At 45.8% G+C, this 22,124-nt stretch overlaps 1 protein-coding gene across 4 annotated transcripts in view; it reads left to right on the top strand.

Moving 5' to 3' along the window:
- LOC139374580 (PDS5 cohesin associated factor A) overlaps positions 1–22,124 on the top strand; it is an 85,453-nt gene that overhangs the window by 57,738 nt on the left and 5,591 nt on the right. For all 4 annotated transcript variants that reach the window (XM_071115583.1, XM_071115584.1, XM_071115585.1 and 1 more), the window contains 9 exons: positions 1,226–1,384; positions 1,635–1,703; positions 6,283–6,419; positions 6,688–6,811; positions 8,027–8,231; positions 12,319–12,433; positions 13,183–13,315; positions 14,775–14,894; positions 17,356–17,418. In XM_071115583.1, coding sequence (XP_070971684.1) covers positions 1,226–1,384; positions 1,635–1,703; positions 6,283–6,419; positions 6,688–6,811; positions 8,027–8,231; positions 12,319–12,433; positions 13,183–13,315; positions 14,775–14,894; positions 17,356–17,418 — 1,125 coding nt within the window. The remainder of the gene's footprint in view (positions 1–1,225; positions 1,385–1,634; positions 1,704–6,282; positions 6,420–6,687; positions 6,812–8,026; positions 8,232–12,318; positions 12,434–13,182; positions 13,316–14,774; positions 14,895–17,355; positions 17,419–22,124) is intronic.

The following is a 22,124-nucleotide window of genomic DNA, read 5'->3' as shown; positions in this document are numbered from 1 at the left end:
ACAGTCTCTAAGAGCTTTTAAACACCTGGATTGTAAATGATTAGCCCATGTATAATTGTTCAAGCTCTGTCCAGATGTTGGGGATCATGGCTAGACGGCCAACCGTCTCTAAGAGCTTTTAAACACCTGGATTGTAAATGATTAGCCCATGTATAATTCTTCAAGCTCTGTCCAGATGTTGGGGATCATGGCTAGACGGCCAACAGTCTCTAAGAGCTTTTAAACACCTGGATTGTAAATGATTAGCCCATTTATAATTCTTCAAGCTCTGTCCAGATGTTGGGGATCATGGCTAGACGGCCAACAGTCTCTAAGAGCTTTTAAACACCTGGATTGTAAATGATTAGCCCATGTATAATTCTTCAAGCTCTGTCCAGATGTTGGGGATCATGGCTAGACGGCCATTTAAGTCTTTCCATAGATTTACAAACGGGTTTAAGTCAAAACTGTAACTCGGCAACTCAGGAACATTCAATGTCTTCTTGGTAAGCAACTCCAGTGTAGATGTGGCCTTGTGTTGTAGATTATTGTCCTGCTGAAAGGTGAATTCCTCTCCCAGTGTCTGGTGAGAGAGCAGACGGAACCAGGTTTTCCTCTAGGATTTTGCCTGTTCTTAGCTCTGTTCTGTTTATTTTCATCCTGAAAAACTCCCCAGTATTTGCTGATGACAAGCATACCCATGCCATGATGCAGCCACCACCATGCTTAAAAATACGGAGGCAGTTACTCAGTGATGTGTTGGAAACCCCCTCTCTCCTCTCCCCCAGCCTCTCTCTCTCCCCATCTCTCCTCTCCCCCAGCCTCCCCCTCTCTCCTCTCCCCCAGCCTCTCTCTCTCCCCCAGCCTCTCTCTCTCCCCCAGCCTCTCTCCTCTCCCCCAGCCTCTCTCTCTCCCCCAGCCTCTGTGGTGGCTGCATCATGGTATGGGTATGGGTATCGGCAAGGACTAGGGAGTTGTTCAGGATAAAAAGATACTGGATGGAGCTGAGAAACGGCAAAATCCTAGAGGAAAACTTGGTTCTGCTCTCGCCCCCTCTCTCCTCTCCCCCAGCCTCTCTCTCCCCCTCTCTCCTCTCCCCCAGCCTCTCTCTCTAACCACCTCTCTCCTCTCCCCCAGCCTCTCTCTCTCTAACCATCTCTCTCCTCTCCCCCAGCCTCTCTCTCTAACCACCTCTCTCTTCTCCCCCAGCCTCTCTCTCTCTAACCACCTCTCTCCTCTCCCCCAGCCTCTCTCTCGTAGTCTGAACGCTGACGTCCCAGAACAGTTGATAACCCCCCTGGTCAGTCTGGGTCATATCTCTCTACTGGCTCCAGATCAGTTTGCCTCCCCCATGAAGGCCATCGTGGCCAACTTCATCGTCAAGGACCTGCTCATGAATGACAGGGTGGGTTTTGGGAGCGAAGACACACACACACACACACACACACACACACACACACACACACTGACACAAAAATACACACATACACATTGATCATGAATACACAAAAATACACACACACTAATCATTAATACACGCGCTGACACACACACACACACACACACTGACACACATAAATCCATGTATCTACACACCGATGCTAGTGCTTGGGTCACCTAAAGACACACAGGGATTGTAAAGAGTGTGTCTCCAGTCTGTAGGAAACAAAAATGGGAAGCTGTGGACATCTGACGAAGAAGTTTCTCCTGAGGTGCTGGCTAAGGTAACTACACTCTATACATATCTCTCCTGAGGTAACTACACTCTATACATATCTCTCCTGAGGTAACTACACGCTATACATATCTCTCCTGAGGTAACTACACTCTATACACATCTCTCCTGAGGTAACTACACTCTATACACATCTCTCCTGAGGTAACTACACTCTATACACATCTCTCCTGAGGTAACTACACTCTATACACATCTCTCTTGAGGTAACTACACTCTACATATCTCTCCTGAGGTAACTACACTCTATCCATATCTCTCCTCCTCTCTCTTTCTGTCCCTCGCTCTCCTCCGCCTCTCTCTGTCCCTCGCTCTCCTCCGCCTCTCTCTCTTTCTGTCCCTCGCTCTCCTCCTCCTCTCTCTTTCTGTCCCTCGCTCTCCTCCTCCTCTATCTTTCTGTCCCTCGCTCTCCTCCGCCTCTCTCTTTCTGTCCCTCGCTCTCCTCTCTTTCTGTCCCTCGCTCTCCTCTCTTTCTGTCCCTCGCTCTCCTCTCTTTCTGTCCCTCGCTCTCCTCTCTTTCTGTCCCTCGTTCTCCTCCTCTTTCTGTTCCTCGCTCTCCTCCGCCTCTCTCTTTGTCCCTCGCTCTCCTCCTCCTCTCTTTCTGTCCATCGCTCTCCTCCTCTCTTTCTGTCCCTCGCTCTCCTCTCTCTTTCTGTCCCTCGTTCTCCTCTCTCTTTCTGTCCCTCGCTCTCCTCTCTCTTTCTGTCCCTCGCTCTCCTCTCTTTCTGTCCCTCGCTCTCCTCTCTTTCTGTCCCTCGCTCTCCTCTCTTTCTGTCCCTCGCTCTCCTCTCTCTCTCTCTGTCCCTCGCTCTCCCCTCTCTCTCTCTCTCTGTCCCTCGCTCTCCTCCTCTCTCTTTCTGTCCCTCGCTCTCCTCCTCTCTCTTTCTGTCCCTCGCTCTCCTCCTCTCTCTTTCTGTCCCTCGCTCTCCTCCTCTCTCTTTCTGTCCCTCGCTCTCCTCCTCTCTCTTTCTGTCCCTCGCTCTCCTCCTCTCTCTTTCTGTCCCTCGCTCTCCTCTCTTTCTGTCCCTCGCTCTCCTCTCTTTCTGTCCCTCGCTCTCCTCCTCTCTCTTTCTGTCCCTCGCTCTCCTCTCTCTCTCTCTGTCCCTCGCTCTCCTCCTCTCTCTTTCTGTCCCTCGCTCTCCTCCTCTCTCTTTCTGTCCCTCGCTCTCCTCTCTTTCTGTCCCTCGTTCTCCTCTCTTTCTGTCCCTCGCTCTCCTCTCTTTCTGTCCCTCGCTTTCCTCTCTTTCTGTCCCTCGCTCTCCTCTCTTTCTGTCCCTCGCTCTCCTCTCTTTCTGTCCCTCGCTCTCCTCCTCTCTCTTTCTGTCCCTCGCTCTCCTCTCTTTCTGTCCCTCGCTCTCCTCTCGTTGTGTCCCTCGCTCTCCTCTCTTTCTGTCCCTCGCTCTCCTCCTCTCTCTTTCTGTCCCTCGCTCTCCTCTCTTTCTGTCCCTCGCTCTCCTCTCTTTCTGTCCCTCGCTCTCCTCCTCTCTCTTTCTGTCCCTCGCTCTCCTCCTCTCTCTTTCTGTCCCTCGCTCTCCTCTCTTTCTGTCCCTCGTTCTCCTCTCTTTCTGTCCCTCGCTCTCCTCTCTTTCTGTCCCTCGCTCTCCTCTCTTTCTGTCCCTCGCTCTCCTCTCTTTCTGTCCCTCGCTCTCCTCTCTTTCTGTCCCTCGCTCTCCTCCTCTCTCTTTCTGTCCCTCGCTCTCCTCCTCTCTCTTTCTGTCCCTCGCTCTCCTCTCTTTCTGTCCCTCGCTCTCCTCTCTTTCTGTCCCTCGCTCTCCTCCTCTCTCTTTCTGTCCCTCGCTCTCCTCCTCTCTCTTTCTGTCCCTCGCTCTCCTCCTCTCTCTTTCTGTACCTCGCTCTCCTCCTCTCTCTTTCTGTCCCTCGCTCTCCTCCTCTCTCTTTCTGTCCCTCGCTCTCCTCTCTTTCTGTCCCTCGCTCTCCTCTATCTTTCTGTCCCTCGCTCTCCTCCTCTCTCTTTCTGTCCCTCGCTCTCCTCCTCTCTCTTTCTGTCCCTCGCTCTCCTCTCTCTTTCTGTCCCTCGCTCTCCTCCTCTCTCTTTCTGTCCCTCGCTCTCCTCCTCTCTCTTTCTGTCCCTCGCTCTCCTCTCTCTCTCTGTCCCTCGCTCTCCTCCTCTCTCTTTCTGTCCCTCGCTCTCCTCTCTTTCTGTCCCTCGCTCTCCTCTCTTTCTGTCCCTCGCTCTCCTCTCTTTCTGTCCCTCGCTCTCCTCCTCTCTCTTTCTGTCCCTCGCTCTCCTCCTCTCTCTTTCTGTCCCTCGCTCTCCTCCTCTCTCTTTCTGTCCCTCGCTCTCCTCTCTTTCTGTCCCTCGCTCTCCTCTCTTTCTGTCCCTCGCTCTCCTCTCTTTCTGTCCCTCGCTCTCCTCCTCTCTCTTTCTGTCCCTCGCTCTCCTCCTCTCTCTTTCTGTCCCTCGCTCTCCTCTCTTTCCGTCCCTCGCTCTCCTCTCTTTCTGTCCCTCGCTCTCCTCTCTTTCTGTCCCTCGCTCTCCTCTCTTTCTGTCCCTCGCTCTCCTCTCTTTCTGTCCCTCGCTCTCCTCTCTTTCTGTCCCTCGCTCTCCTCTCTTTCTGTCCCTCGCTCTCCTCTCTCTTTCTGTCCCTCGCTCTCCTCTCTTTCTGTCCCTCGCTCTCCTCTCTCTTTCTGTCCCTCGCTCTCCTCTCTCTTTCTGTCCCTCGCTCTCCTCTCTTTCTGTCCCTCGCTCTCCTCCTCTCTCTTTCTGTCCCTCGCTCTCCTCCTCTCTCTTTCTGTCCCTCGCTCTCCTCCTCTCTCTTTCTGTCCCTCGCTCTCCTCCTCTCTCTTTCTGTCCCTCGCTCTCCTCCTCTCTCTTTCTGTCCCTCGCTCTCCTCCTCTCTCTTTCTGTCCCTCGCTCTCCTCCTCTCTCTTTCTGTCCCTCGCTCTCCTCTCTCTCTCTCTGTCCCTCGCTCTCCTCCTCTCTCTTTCTGTCCCTCGCTCTCCTCCTCTCTCTTTCTGTCCCTCGCTCTCCTCCTCTCTCTTTCTGTCCCTCGCTCTCCTCCTCTCTCTTTCTGTCCCTCGCTCTCCTCCTCTCTCTTTCTGTCCCTCGCTCTCCTCCTCTCTCTTTCTGTCCCTCGCTCTCCTCCTCTCTCTTTCTGTCCCTCGCTCTCCTCCTCTCTCTTTCTGTCCCTCGCTCTCCTCCTCTCTCTTTCTGTCCCTCGCTCTCCTCCTCTCTCTTTCTGTCCCTCGCTCTCCTCTCTCTTTCTGTCCCTCGCTCTCCTCTCTCTTTCTGTCCCTCGCTCTCCTCTCTTTCTGTCCCTCGCTCTCCTCTCTTTCTGTCCCTCGCTCTCCTCTCTTTCTGTCCCTCGCTCTCCTCTCTCTTTCTGTCCCTCGCTCTCCTCTCTTTCTGTCCCTCGCTCTCCTCTCTTTCTGTCCCTCGCTCTCCTCTCTTTCTGTCCCTCGCTCTCCTCTCTCTTTCTGTCCCTCGCTCTCCTCTCTCTTTCTGTCCCTCGCTCTCCTCTCTCTTTCTGTCCCTCGCTCTCCTCTCTTTCTGTCCCTCGCTCTCCTCCTCTCTTTCTGTCCCTCGCTCTCCTCCTCTCTTTCTGTCCCTCGCTCTCCTCCTCTCTTTCTGTCCCTCGCTCTCCTCCTCTCTTTCTGTCCCTCGCTCTCCTCCTCTCTTTCTGTCCCTCGCTCTCCTCCTCTCTTTCTGTCCCTCGCTCTCCTCTCTTTCTGTCCCTCGCTCTCCTCTCTCTTTCTGTCCCTCGCTCTCCTCTCTCTTTCTGTCCCTCGCTCTCCTCTCTCTTTCTGTCCCTCGCTCTCCTCTCTTTCTGTCCCTCGCTCTCCTCTCTTTCTGTCCCTCGCTCTCCTCTCTCTTTCTGTCCCTCGCTCTCCTCTCTCTTTCTGTCCCTCGCTCTCCTCTCTCTTTCTGTCCCTCGCTCTCCTCTCTCTCTCTCTGTCCCTCGCTCTCCTCCTCTCTCTTTCTGTCCCTCGCTCTCCTCCTCTCTCTTTCTGTCCCTCGCTCTCCTCTCTTTCTGTCCCTCGCTCTCCTCTCTCTTTCTGTCCCTCGCTCTCCTCTCTCTTTCTGTCCCTCGCTCTCCTCCTCTCTCTTTCTGTCCCTCGCTCTCCTCCTCTCTCTTTCTGTCCCTCGCTCTCCTCCTCTCTCTTTCTGTCCCTCGCTCTCCTCTCTCTTTCTGTCCCTCGCTCTCCTCTCTCTTTCTGTCCCTCGCTCTCCTCTCTTTCTGTCCCTCGCTCTCCTCTCTTTCTGTCCCTCGCTCTCCTCTCTCTCTGTCCCTCGCTCTCCTCTCTTTCTGTCCCTCGCTCTCCTCGTCTCTCTTTCTGTCCCTTGCTTCTTTCCTCCGCCTCTCTACATTACATTTGAGTCATTCAGCAGATGTTTTTATGTGACTTACAGTAGTGAGGTCATACATTTGACAAAATACTTTCCCCCCCACACTGGTCCACAGTGGGACTCAAACCTACAGCCCTGGCAATTTCAAGCACTATGCTCTACAAACTGAGTTACACTCTCCTCTCCGTTTCTCTGTCCTCCCCAGGAGTAGAATGCTGTTGGAAGTATAATGTGTGATCTCTCCGTCTCTCCTCCCCAGGTGCAGGCCATTAAGCTGTTGGTGCGTTGGCTCCTCGGTATGAAGAACAATCAGTCTAAATCGGCCAACTCCACCCTCCGACTGCTGTCCGCCATGCTGGTCTCAGAGGGAGACCTCACAGAACAGAAGAAGATCAGGTATGTAGAGGTCAGAGGTCAGCCATGCTGGTCTCAGAGGGAGACCTCACAGAACAGAAAAAATATCAGGTATGTAGAGGTCAGAGGTCAGACTGCTGTCAGCCATGCTGGTCACAGAGGGAGACCTCTGGGTCAGGTGTTGAAGGTTAGGGATTAGAGGTCGTTGGTTAAGCGGTCAGGCTAACTGCGTTTTGTGGGGGGGATAGGTTACAAAATAGTAATTCATGCTCATTACTCACATCTCTTCCTCCTCCTCTTCCTCCCGCAGTAAGTCAGACATGTCTCGTCTGCGTCTAGCAGCAGGAGGAGCCATCATGAAGCTGGCCCAGGAACCGGTTTACCATGACATCATCACACCGGAACAGTTCCAGCTCTGTGGGCTGGTTATCAACGTAAGACTGTGTGTCGGGGTGGGACTTTAAGGGAACGTTTCTGTCAGGGTGGGACTTTAGGAAACGTTTCTGTCAGACTGTCTGTCAGGGTGGGACTTTAGGACACGTTTCTGTCAGGGTGGGACTTTAGGAAACGTTTCTGTCAGGGTGGGACTTTAGGAAACGTTTCTGTCAGTGTGGGACTTTAGGACACGTTTCTGTCAGGGTGGGACTTTAGGAAACGTTTCTGTCAGGGTGGGACTTTAGGACACGTTTCTGTCAGGGTGGGACTTTAGGAAACGTTTCTGTCAGGGTGGGACTTTAGGACACGTTTCTGTCAGGGTGGGACTTTAGGACACGTTTCTGTCAGGGTGGGACTTTAGGAAACGTTTCTGTCAGGGTGGGACTTTAGGAAACATTTCTGTCAGGGTGGGACTTTAGGACACGTTTCTGTCAGGGTGGGACTTTAGGACACGTTTCTGTCAGGGTGGGACTTTAGGACACGTTTCTGTCAGGGTGGGACTTTAGGACACGTTTCTGTCAGGGTGGGACTTTAGGACACGTTTCTGTCAGGTGGGACTTTAGGAAACGTTTCTGTCAGGGTGGGACTTTAGGAAACGTTTCTGTAAGACTGTGTCAGGGTGGGACTTTAGGAAACGTTTCTGTAAGACTGTCAGGGTGGGACTTTAGGAAACGTTTCTGTCAGGGTGGGACTTTAGGACACGTTTCTGTCAGGGTGGGACTTTAGGAAACGTTTCTGTCAGGGTGGGACTTTAGGACACGTTTCTGTCAGGGTGGGACTTTAGGAAACGTTTCTGTCAGGGTGGGACTTTAGGAAACGTTTCTGTAAGACTGTGTCAGGATGGGACTTTAGGAAACATTTCTGTAAGACTGTCAGGGTGGGACTTTAGGACACGTTTCTGTCAGGGTGGGACTTTAGGACACGTTTCTGTCAGGGTGGGACTTTAGGAAACGTTTCTGTCAGGGTGGGACTTTAGGAAACATTTCTGTCAGGGTGGGACTTTAGGACACGTTTCTGTCAGGGTTGGACTTTAGGAAACGTTTCTGTGTTTTCTGTCCTTGTTGTTGAAGTGTTCTGTCCTTGAAGTGTTCTGTCCTTGAAGTGTTCTGTCCTTGAAGTGTTCTGTCCTTGAAGTGTTCTGTCCTTGAAGTGTTCTGTCCTTGTTGTTGCAGTGTTCTGTCCTTGTTGTTGAAGTGTTCTGTGGTCTCCTGCAGGATGAGTGTTACCAGGTGCGTCAGATCTTTGCCCAGAAGTTACACCTGGCTCTGGTCAAGCTGCTCCTCCCGTTAGAGTACCTGGCCGTCTTCTCGCTGTGTGCCAAAGACCCGGTCAAGGAGAGGAGGGCCCACGCCAGACAGTGTCTGCTCAAGAACATCAGTATCAGACGGGAATTCATCAACAACAACCCCCTGGCCCACGGTTAGTGAACCGGACCGTAACAACAACCCCCTGACCCACGGTTAGTGAACCGGACCGTAACAACAACCCTCTGACCCACGGTTAGTGAACCGGACCGTAACAACAACCCCCTGACCCACGGTTAGTGAACCGGACCGTAACAACAACCCTCTGACCCACGGTTAGTGGACCGTAACAACAACCCCCTGACCCACGGTTAGTGGACCGGACCGTAACAACAACCCCCTGACCCACGGTTAGTGAACCGGACCGTAACAACAACCCTCTGACCCACGGTTAGTGGACCGTAACAACAACCCTCTGACCCACGGTTAGTGGACCGTAACAACAACCCCCTGACCCACGGTTAGTGAACCGGACCGTAACAACAACCCTCTGACCCACGGTTAGTGGACCGTAACAACAACCCTCTGACCCACGGTTAGTGGACCGTAACAACAACCCCCTGACCCACGGTTAGTGGACCGGACCGTAACAACAACCCCCTGGCCCACGGTTAGTGGACCGTAACAACAACCCTCTGACCCACGGTTAGTGAACCGGACCGTAACAACAACCCCCTGACCCACGGTTAGTGAACCGGACCGTAACAACAACCCCCTGGCCCACGGTTAGTGAACCGGACCGTAACAACAACCCCCTGGCCCACGGTTAGTGAACCGGACCGTAACAACAACCCCCTGGCCCACGGTTAGTGAACCGTAACAACAACCCCCTGGCCCACGGTTAGTGAACCGTAACAACAACCCTCTGACCCACGGTTAGTGGACCGTAACAACAACCCTCTGACCCACGGTTAGTGAACTGGACCGTAACAACAACCCCCTGGCCCACGGTTAGTGGACCGTAACAACAACCCCCTGACCCACGGTTAGTGGACCGGACTGTAACAACAACCCCCTGACCCACGGTTAGTGAACCGTAACAACAACCCTCTGGCCCACGGTTAGTGAACCGTAACAACAACCCCCTGACCCACGGTTAGTGGACCGTAACAACAACCCCCTGACCCACGGTTAGTGAACCGGACTGTAACAACAACCCCCTGACCCACGGTTAGTGGACCGTAACAACAACCCCCTGGCCCACGGTTAGTGAACCGGACCGTAACAACAACCCTCTGACCCACGGTTAGTGGACCGTAACAACAACCCCCTGACCCATGGTTAGTGAACCGGACCGTAACAACAACCCCCTGACCCACGGTTAGTGGACCGTAACAACAACCCCCTGACCCATGGTTAGTGGACCGGACTGTAACAACAACCCCCTGACCCACGGTTAGTGAACCGGACCGTAACAACAACCCCCTGACCCACGGTTAGTGAACCGGACTGTAACAACAACCCCCTGGCCCACGGTTAGTGAACCGGACCGTAACAACAACCCCCTGACCCACGGTTAGTGAACCGGACCGTAACAACAACCCCCTGGCCCACGGTTAGTGAACCGGACCGTAACAACAACCCCCTGGCCCACGGTTAGTGAACCGGACCGTAACAACAATCCCCTGACCCACGGTTAGTGAACCGGACCGTAACAACTGGTGATCACCAGGACACGACTCAACCCCACTGTTAATACATCAGGACACGACTCAACCCCACTGTTAATACATCAGGACACGACTCAACCCCACTGTTAATACATCAGGACACGACTCAACCCCACGACTCAACCCCACTGTTAACACATCAGGACACGACTCAACCCCACTGTTAATACATCAGGACACGACTCAACCCCACTGTTAATACATCAGGACACGACTCAACCCCACTGTTAATACATCAGGACACGACTCAACCCCACGACTCAACCCCACTGTTAACACATCAGGACACGACTCAACCCCACTGTTAATACATCAGGACACGACTCAACCCCACTGTTAATACATCAGGACACGACTCAACCCCACTGTTAATACATCAGGACACGACTCAACCCCACTGTTAATACATCAGGACACGACTCAACCCCACTGTTAATGCATCAGGACACGACTCAACCCCACTGTTAATACATCAGGACACGACTCAACCCCACTGTTAATACATCAGGACACGACTCAACCCCACTGTTAATACATCAGGACACGACTCAACCCCACGACTCAACCCCACTGTTAATACATCAGGACACGACTCAACCCCACTGTTAATGCATCAGGACACGACTCAACCCCACTGTTAATACATCAGGACACGACTCAACCCCACTGTTAATACATCAGGACACGACTCAACCCCACTGTTAATACATCAGGACACGACTCAACCCCACTGTTAATACATCAGGACACGACTCAACCCCACTGTTAATACATCAGGACACGACTCAACCCCACTGTTAATGCATCAGGACACGACTCAACCCCACTGTTAATGCATCAGGACACGACTCAACCCCACTGTTAATGCATCAGGACACGACTCAACCCCACTGTTAATACATCAGGACACGACTCAACCCCACTGTTAATACATCAGGACACGACTCAACCCCACGACTCAACCCCACTGTTAACACATCAGGACACGACTCAACCCCACTGTTAATACATCAGGACACGACTCAACCCCACGACTCAACCCCACTGTTAACACATCAGGACACGACTCAACCCCACTGTTAATGCATCAGGACACGACTCAACCCCACTGTTAATACATCAGGACACGACTCAACCCCACTGTTAATACATCAGGACACGACTCAACCCCACGACTCAACCCCACTGTTAATACATCAGGACACGACTCAACCCCACTGTTAATACATCAGGACACGACTCAACCCCACTGTTAATACATCAGGACACGACTCAACCCCACTGTTAATACATCAGGACACGACTCAACCCCACAACTCAACCCCACTGTTAATACATCAGGACACGACTCAACCCCACTGTTAATACATCAGGACACGACTCAACCCCACGACTCAACCCCACTGTTAATACATCAGGACACGACTCAACCCCACGACTCAACCCCACTGTTATCACATCAGGACACGACTCAACCCCACTGTTAATACATCAGGACACGACTCAACCCCACTGTTAATACATCAGGACACGACTCAACCCCACGACTCAACCCCACTGTTAATACATCAGGACACGACTCAACCCCACTGTTAATGCATCAGGACAGAAATCTTACTAAGTCCCTCCTCCCCCCTCTCTTCTCCTCCTTTCCCCTCTCTCCCCCCTCTCCCTCCTCCCCTCCTCTCTCCTTCTCCCTCCTCCCCTCCTATCCTCCCTCTCCCTCCTCCCCTCCTCTCCTCCCTCTCCCTCCTCCCCTCATCTCTCCTTCTCCCTCCTCCCCTCCTTTCTCCTTCCTCCACTCTCCTCTCCCCTCCTTCTCCCTCCTCCCCTCTCCCCGGCCCTTCTCCCTACACCCCTCTCCTCCTTTCTCCTCCTTCTCCCTCCTCCCCTCCTCTCCTCCTTCTCCCTCCTCCCCTCCTCTCCTCCTCCCTCCTCCCCTCCTCTCCTCCTTCTCCCTCCTCCCCTCCTCCCCTCCTCCCCTCTTCTCCTCCTTCTCCCTCCTCCCCTCCTCTCTCCTTCTTCCTCCTCCCCTCCTTTCTCCTTCTCCCTCCTCCCCTCTCCCCTCTCTCCTTCACCCTCCTCCCCTCTCCCCTCTCTCCTTCACCCTCCTCCCCTCTCCCCTCTCTCCTTCACCCTCCTCCCCTCTCCCCTCTCTCCTTCACCCTCCTCTCTACGTCTCCCTCCTCTCTCCTCTCTCCTCTCCCCCTCTTCTCTCCCCCTCTCCTCCGCTCTCCTTCTCCTCCCTCGTCTCCTCTCTCCTCCCCTCCCTCGTCTCCTCTCTCCTCCCCTCCCTCGTCTCCTCTCTCCTCCTCTCCCCCTCTCCCCTCTCCCCCTCTCCTCCTCTCCCCCTCTCCCCCTCTCCTCCTCTCCCCCTCTCCCCCTCTCCTCCTCTCCCCCTCTCCTCCTCTCTCCCCCTCTCCCTCTCTCCCCTCCTCTCCTCCTCTCTCCCCTCCTCTCCTCTCCTCTCCCCCTCTCTCCCTCTCCTCCTCTCCCCCTCTCCTCTCCCCCTCTCCTCTTCTCCTTCTATAGATAAGATGATGTCTCTCCTACCAGAGTATGTGGTTCCTTATATGATCCACCTGTTGGCTCATGACCCAGACTTCACCAAGCCACAGGACTTTGAACAGCTCCGAGACCTCAAGGAGTGAGTGTGTACACACACACACACACACACACACACACACACACACACACGAACAAACATCACCTCTCCTCTTCATCTCTCCTAAACCAGACAGTACATGGCCTCTCCTCTTCATCTCTCCTAAACCAGACAGTACATGGCCTCTCCTCTTCATCTCCTAAATCAGACAGTACATGGCCTCTCCTCTTCATCTCTCCTAAATCAGACAGTACATGCCTCTCCTCTTCATCTCTCCTAAATCAGACAGTACATGGCCTCTCCTCTTCACCTCTCCTCAATCAGACAGTACATGCCTCTCCTCTTCATCTCTCCTAAATCAGACAGTACATGGCCTCTCCTCTTCATCTCTCCTCAATCAGACAGTACATGCCTCTCCTCTTCATCTCTCCTAAATCAGACAGTACATGGCCTCTCCTCTTCATTTCTCCTCATTCAGACAGTACATGGCCTCTCCTCTTCATTTCTCCTCAATCAGACAGTACATGGCCTCTCCTCTTCATTTCTCCTCAATCAGACAGTACATGGTCTCTCCTAAATCAGACAGTACATGGCCTCTCCTCTTCATCTCTCCTAAATCAGACAGTACATGGCCTCTCCTCTTCATCTCTCCTAAATCAGACAGTACACGGCCTCTCCTCTTCATCTCTCCTAAATCAGACTTACACACACGAACACAGACAGCTTGAGTATTTCTGATGTGTGTGTGTGTGTGTGTGTGTGTGTGTGTGTGTGTGTGTGTGTGTGTGTAGGTGCCTGTGGTTCATGCTAGAGGTGTTGATGGTGCAGAATGAGAACAACAGTCACGCCTTCCTGAGGAAAATGGTGGAGAACATCAAGCAGACCAAAGACGCACAGTGTCCTGATGACCCGAAGGCTAACGAGGTACACACACACACACTGTCCTGATGACCCGAAGGCTAACGAGGTACACACACACACACAGTGTCCTGATGACCCGAAGGCTAACGAGGTACACACACACACACAGTGTCCTGATGACCCGAAGGCTAACGAGGTACACACACACACACACAGTGTCCTGATGACCCGAAGGCTAACGAGGTACACACACACACACACACAGTGTCCTGATGACCCGAAGGCTAACGAGGTACACACACACACACACACACACACACACCTGGAGTTGATGTTATGTTATGGAGGTTAACTGACTATAGACCCATTCAGCCAGTATGTTAACTGACTATAGACCCATTCAGCCAGTATGTTAACTGACTATAGACCCATTCAGCCAGTATGTTAACTGACTAGAGACCCATTCAGCCAGTATGTTAACTGACTATAGACCCATTCAGCCAGTATGTTAACTGACTATAGACCCATTCAGCCAGTATGTTAACTGACTATAGACCCATTCAGCCAGTATGTTAACTGACTAGAGACCCATTCGGCCAGTATGTTAACTGACTATAGACCCATTCAGCCAGTATGTTAACTGACTATAGACCCATTCAGCCAGTATGTTAACTGACTAGAGACCCATTCAGCCAGTATGTTAACTGACTATAGACCCATTCAGCCAGTATGTTAACTGACTATAGACCCATTCAGCCAGTATGTTAACTGACTAGAGACCCATTCGGCCAGTATGTTAACTGACTAGAGACCCATTCGGCCAGTATGTTAACTGACTATAGACCCATTCGGCCAGTATGTTAACTGACTATAGACCCATTCGGCCAGTATGTTAACTGACTAGAGACCCATTCAGCCAGTATGTTAACTGACTAGAGACCCATTCAGCCAGTATGTTAACTGACTATAGACCCATTCAGCCAGTATGTTAAATGACTAGAGACCCATTCAGCCAGTATGTTAACTGACTATAGGCCCATTCAGCCAGTATGTTAACTGACTATAGACCCATTCAGCCAGTATGTTAACTGACTAGAGACCCATTCAGCCAGTATGTTAACTGACTATAGACCCATTCAGCCAGTATGTTAACTGACTATAGACCCATTCAGCCAGTATGTTAACTGACTAGAGACCCATTCAGCCAGTATGTTAACTGACTAGAGACCCATTCAGCCAGTATGTTAACTGACTATAGGCCCATTCAGCCAGTATGTTAACTGACTATAGACCCATTCAGCCAGTATGTTAACTGACTATAGACCCATTCAGCCAGTATGTTAACTGACTATAGACCCATTCAGCCAGTATGTTAACTGACTATAGACCCACTCAGCCAGTATGTTAACTGACTATAGACCCATTCAGCCAGTATGTTAACTGACTATAGACCCATTCAGCCAGTATGTTAACTGACTATAGACCCACTCAGCCATTATGTTGTGCGTTGTCGTGGTTACAGAAGCTGTACATCGTGTGTGACGTGGCCTTGTTCGTGATCGTTAACAAGTCGACCGCATGTCATCTGGAGTCTCCTAAAGACCCCGTCCTGCCCTCCAAGTTCTACACTCCTCCTGACAAGGTACACACACACACACACACACACACACACACCATACACACACACACACCATACACACACACACACCATACACACACACACCATACACACACGCACACACATGCACACGCATACATCACACGCACACACACTATATACACACACGCACACACACTATATACACACACACACACACACGACCAAGGTGTCATGCAAAAGTTTGCGTAAATAAGTTGTCTCCCTCCAGGACCTGATCAATGATAAGGAGTATTTAATAAGTTGTCTCCCTCCAGGACCTGATCAATGATAAGGAGTATTTAATAAGTTGTCTCCCTCCAGGACCTGATCAATGATAAGGGGTATTTAATAAGTTGTCTCCCTCCAGGACTTGATCAATGATAAGGAGTATTTAATAAGTTGTCTCCCTCCAGGACCTGATCAATGATAAGGAGTATTTAATAAGTTGTCTCTCTCCAGGACCTGATCAATGATAAGGAGTATTTAATAAGTTGTCTCCCTCCAGGACCTGATCAATGATAAGGAGTATTTAATAAGTTGTCTCCCTCCAGGACTTGATCAATGATAAGGAGTATTTAATAAGTTGTCCCCCTCCAGGACCTGATCAATGATAAGGAGTATTTAATAAGTATTTAATAAGTTGTCTCCCTCCAGGACCTGATCAATGATAATGAGTATTTAATAAGTTGTCTCCCTCCAGGACCTGATCAATGATAAGGTGTATTTAATAAGTTGTCTCCCTCCAGGACCTGATCAATGATAAGGAGTATTAAATAAGTTGTCTCCCTCCAGGACCTGATCAATGATAAGGAGTATTTAATAAGTTGTCTCCCTCCAGGACCTGATCAATGATAAGGAGTATTTAATAAGTTGTTTCCCTCCAGGACCTGATCAATGATAAGGAGTATTTAATAAGTATTTAATAAGTTGTCTCCCTCCAGGACCTGATCAATGATAAGGAGTATTTAATAAGTATTTAATAAGTTGTCTCCCTCCAGTACCTGATCAATGATAAGGAGTATTTAATAAGTATTTAATAAGTTGTCTCCCTCCAGGACCTGATCAATGATAAGGAGTATTTAATAAGTTGTCTCCCTCCAGGACCTGATCAATGATAAGGAGTATTTAATAAGTTGTCTCCCTCCAGGACCTGATCAATGATAAGGAGTATTTAATAAGTTGTCTCCCTCCAGGACCTGATCAATGATAAGGAGTATTTAATAAGTTGTCTCTCTCCAGGACCTGATCAATGATAAGGAGTATTTAATAAGTTGTCTCCCTCCAGGACCTGATCAATGATAAGGAGTATTTAATAAGTTGTCTCCCTCCAGGACCTGATCAATGATAAGGAGTATTTAATAAGTATTTAATAAGTTGTCTCTCTCCAGGACCTGATCAATGATAAGGAGTATTTAATAAGTTGTCTCCCTCCAGGACCTGATCAATGATAAGGAGTATTTAATAAGTTGTTTCCCTCCAGGACCTGATCAATGATAAGGAGTATTTAATAAGTATTTAATAAGTTGTCTCCCTCCAGGACCTGATCAATGATAAGGAGTATTTAATAACTATTTAATAAGTTGTCTCCCTCCAGGACCTGATCAATGATAAGGAGCATTTAATAAGTTGTCTCCCTCCAGGACTTGATCAATGATAAGGAGTATTTAATAAGTATTTAATAAGTTGTCTCCCTCCAGGACCTGATCAATGATAAGGAGTATTTAATAAGTTGTCCCCCTCCAGGACCTGATCAATGATAAGGAGTATTTAATAAGTATTTAATAAGTTGTCTCCCTCCAGGACTTGATCAATGATAAGGAGTATTTAATAAGTTGTCTCCCTCCAGGACCTGATCAATGATAAGGAGTATTTAATAAGTTGTCTCCCTCCAGGACTTGATCAATGATAAGGAGTATTTAATAAGTATTTAATAAGTTGTTTCCCTCCAGGACCTGATCAATGATAAGGAGTATTTAATAAGTTGTTTCCCTCCAGGACTTGATCAACGATAAGGAGTATTTAATAAGTTGTCTCCCTCCAGGACTTGATCAATGATGAGGAGTATTTAATAAGTATTTAATAAGTTGTCTCCCTCCAGGACCTGATCAATGATGAGGAGTATTTAATAAGTATTTAATAAGTTGTCTCCCTCCAGGACCTGATCAATGATAAGGAGTATTTAATAAGTTGTCTCCATCCAGGACCTGATCAATGATAAGGAGTATTTAATAAGTATTTAATAAGTTGTCTCCCTCCAGGACCTGATCAATGATAAGGAGTATTTAATAAGTATTTAATAAGTTGTCTCCCTCCAGTACCTGATCAATGATAAGGAGTATTTAATAAGTATTTAATAAGTTGTCTCCCTCCAGGACCTGATCAATGATAAGGTGTATTTAATAAGTTGTCTCCCTCCAGGACCTGATCAATGATAAGGAGTATTTAATAAGTTGTCTCCCTCCAGGACCTGATCAATGATAAGGAGTATTTATCATCAGAGGCCAGAACGGTGCTGCTGACGGGAAAGGTAAGGAACTCACCTGTTATAATACCTGTTATAGTACCTGTTATAGTACCTGTTATAATACCTGTTATAGTACCTGTATATAGTACCTGTTATAGTACCTGTTATATTACCTGTTATAATACCTGTATAGTACCTGTTATAATACCTGTTATAATACCTGTTATAGTACCTGTTATAATACCTGTTATAATACCTGTTATAGTACCTGTTATAGTACCTGTTATAATACCTGTTATAATACCTGTTATAGTACCTGTATTGTACCTGTTATAATACCTGTTATAGTACCTGTATAATACCTGTTATAGTACCTGTATAATGCCTGTTATAATACCTGTTATAATACCTGTTATAATACCTGTTATAATACCTGTTATAGTACCTGTTATAGTACCTGTTATAGTACCTGTTATAATACCTGTTATAGTACCTGTACCTGTTATAATACCTGTTATAATACCTGTTATAATACCTGTTATAATACCTGTTATAATACTAGATATTCTATTCTAGATTATATTTTAATAACCTGTATCTGTATAATATCTAGATTATATCTTAATAACCTGTTCTATGTGCCTGTATAATATCTAGATTATATCTTAATAACCTGTACCTGTATAATATCTAGATTATATCTTAATAACCTGTTCTATGTGCCTGTATAATATCTAGATTATATTTTATTAACCTGTACCTGTATAATATCTAGATTAAATCTTATTAACCTGTACCTGTATAATATCTAGATTATATCTTTAATAACCTGTTCTATGTACCTGTATAATATCTAGATTATATTTTAATAACCTGTACCTGTATACTATCTAGATTATATCTTAATAACCTGTTCTATGTACATGTATTATATCTTTAATAACCTGTACCTGTTCTATGTGCCTGTATAATATCTAGATTATATTTTAATAACCTGTACCTGTATACTATCTAGATTATATCTTTAATAACCTGTTCTATGTACCTGTATAATATCTAGATTATATCTTAATAACCTGTTCTATGTACCTGTATAATATCTAGATTATATCTTTAATAACCTGTTCTATGTACCTGTATAATATCTAGATTATATCTTAATAACCTGTTCTATGTACCTGTATAATATCTAGATTATATCTTAATAACCTGTTCTATGTACCTGTATAATATCTAGATTATATCTTAATAACCTGTTCTATGTACCTGTATAATATCTAGATTATATCTTAATAACCTGTTCTATGTACCTGTATAATATCTAGATTATATCTTAATAACCTGTTCTATGTATCTGTATAATATCTAGATTATATCTTAATAACCTGTTCTATGTACCTGTATAATATCTAGATTATATCTTAATAACCTGTTCTATGTACCTGTATACTATCTAGATTATATCTTTAATAACCTGTTCTATGTACATGTATTATATCTTTAATAACCTGTACCTGTTCTATGTGCCTGTATACTATCTAGATTATATCTTTAATAACCTGTTCTATGTACCTGTATACTATCTAAATTATATCTTAATAACCTGTACCTGTATAATATCTAGATTATATCTTAATAACCTGTTCTATGTACCTGTATAATATCTAGATTAAATCTTATTAACCTGTTCTATGTGCCTGCATAATATCTAGATTTAATCTTATTAACCTGTTCTATGTACCTGTATGCTATCTAGATTATATCTTAATAACCTGTTCTATGTACCTGTATACTATCTAGATTATATCTAGATTATATCTTAATAACCTGTACCTGTATAATATCTAGATTATATCTTAATAACCTGTTCTATGTACCTGTATACTATCTAGATTATATCTTTAATAACCTGTACCTGTTCTATGTACCTGTATAATATCTAGATTATATCTTAACCTGTACCTGTATAATATCTAGATTTTATCTTAATAACCTGTACCTGTATAATATCTAGATTATATCTTAATAACCTGTTCTATGTACCTGTATAATATCTAGATTAAATCTTTAATAACCTGTACCTGTATAATATCTATATTATATCTTTAATAACCTTTACCTGTTCTATGTACCTGTATAATATCTAGATTATATCTTAATAACCTGTACCTGTATAATATCTAGATTTTATCTTAATAACCTGTACCTGTATAATATGTAGATTATATCTTTAATAACCTTTACCTGTTCTATGTACCTGTATAATATCTAGATTATATTTTATTAACCTGTTCTATGTACCTGTATACTATCTAGATTATATATTTAATAACCTGTTCTATGTACATGCATTATATCTTTAATAACCTGTACCTGTATAATATCTAGATTATATCTTAATAACCTGTATAATATCTATATTATATCTTTAATAACCTGTTCTATGTACATGTATTATATCTTTAATAACCTGTACCTGTTCTATGTGCCTGTATACTATCTAGATTATATCTTTAATAACCTGTTCTATGTACCTGTATACTATCTAAATTATATCTTAATAACCTGTACCTGTATAATATCTAGATTATATCTTAATAACCTGTTCTATGTACCTGTATAATATCTAGATTAAATCTTATTAACCTGTTCTATGTGCCTGCATAATATCTAGATTTAATCTTATTAACCTGTTCTATGTACCTGTATGCTATCTAGATTATATCTTAATAACCTGTTCTATGTACCTGTATACTATCTAGATTATATCTAGATTATATCTTAATAACCTGTACCTGTATAATATCTAGATTATATCTTAATAACCTGTTCTATGTACCTGTATACTATCTAGATTATATCTTTAATAACCTGTACCTGTTCTATGTACCTGTATAATATCTAGATTATATCTTAATAACCTGTACCTGTATAATATCTAGATTTTATCTTAATAACCTGTACCTGTATAATATCTAGATTATATCTTAATAACCTGTTCTATGTACCTGTATAATATCTAGATTAAATCTTTAATAACCTGTACCTGTATAATATCTAGATTATATCTTTAATAACCTTTACCTGTTCTATGTACCTGTATAATATCTAGATTATATCTTAATAACCTGTACCTGTATAATATCTAGATTTTATCTTAATAACCTGTACCTGTATAATATGTAGATTATATCTTTAATAACCTTTACCTGTTCTATGTACCTGTATAATATCTAGATTATATTTTATTAACCTGTTCTATGTACCTGTATACTATCTAGATTATATATTTAATAACCTGTTCTATGTACATGCATTATATCTTTAATAACCTGTACCTGTATAATATCTAGATTATATCTTAATAACCTGTATAATATCTATATTATATCTTAATAACCTGTTCTATGTACCTGTATAATATCTAGATTATATCTTTAATAACCTGTACCTGTATAATATGTAGATTATATCTTTAATAACCTTTACCTGTTCTATGTACCTGTATAATATCTAGATTATATTTTATTAACCTGTTCTATGTACCTGTATACTATCTAGATTATATCTTAATAACCTGTTCTATGTGCCTGTATAATATCTAGATTATATCTTAATAACCTGTTCTATGTGCCTGTATAATATCTAGATTATATCTTAATAACCTGTACCTGTATAATATCTAGATTAAATCTTATTAACCTGTTCTATGTACCTGTATACTATCTAGATTATATCTTAATAACCTGTTCTATGTACCTGTATACTATCTAGATTATATCTTATTAACCTGTTCTATGTACCTGTATACTATCTAGATTATATCTTAATAACCTGTTCTATGTACCTGTATAATATCTAGATTATATCTTAATAACCTGTACCTGTATAATATCTAGATTAAATCTTACTAACCTGTTCTATGTACCTGTATACTATCTAGATTATATCTTAATAACCTGTTCTATGTACCTGTATAATATCTAGATTATATCTTAATAACCTGTACCTGTATAATATCTAGATTAAATCTTACTAACCTGTTCTATGTACCTGTATACTATCTAGATTATATCTTAATAACCTGTTCTATGTACCTGTATACTATCTAGATTATATCTTAATAACCTGTTCTATGTACCTGTATACTATCTAGATTATATCTTAATAACCTGTATCTGTATAATATCTAGATTATATCTTAATAACCTGTTCTATGTACCTGTATAATATCTAGATTATATCTTAATAACCTGTTCTATGTACCTGTATAATATCTAGATTATATTTTAAATAACCTGTTCTATGCCCTCTCTCTCTCTCTCTCCCCCCTCTCTATCTCTCTCTTTGCCCCCTCTCTCTATTTGCCCCCTCTCTCTCTCCTACCTCTCTTTGCCTCCTCTCTCTCTCCCCTCTCCCCCCCTCTCTCTCTCCCCCCCCCCTCTTCCCCCCTCCTCTTCCCCCCTCCTCTCTCCCCCCTCTCTCTCCCCCCCTCTCTCCCCCCTCTCTCTCCCCCTCTCTCTCCCCCCTCTCTCTCTCCCCCTCTCTCTCTCCCCCCTCCTCTCTCCCCCCTCCTCTTCCCCCCTCCCCTCTCCCCCTCTCTCCCCCTCTCTCCCCCTCTCTCTCTCCCCCTCCCCCCTCCTATCTCCCCCCTTCCTCTCTCTCCTCTCTCCCCCTCTCCTCTCCCCCCCTCCTCTCTCCCCTCCTCTTCCCCCCTCCTCTCTCCCCTCCTCTCTCCCCCTCTCTCTCTCCCCCCCTCTCTCTCTCCC

This window comes from Oncorhynchus clarkii, chromosome 19, assembly GCF_045791955.1.
Source record: "Oncorhynchus clarkii lewisi isolate Uvic-CL-2024 chromosome 19, UVic_Ocla_1.0, whole genome shotgun sequence".
Classification (NCBI taxonomy): Eukaryota; Metazoa; Chordata; class Actinopteri; order Salmoniformes; family Salmonidae; genus Oncorhynchus; species Oncorhynchus clarkii.
Note: the sequence above shows the minus strand (reverse complement) of the source record. Positions and strands in the feature narration are given on the sequence as shown.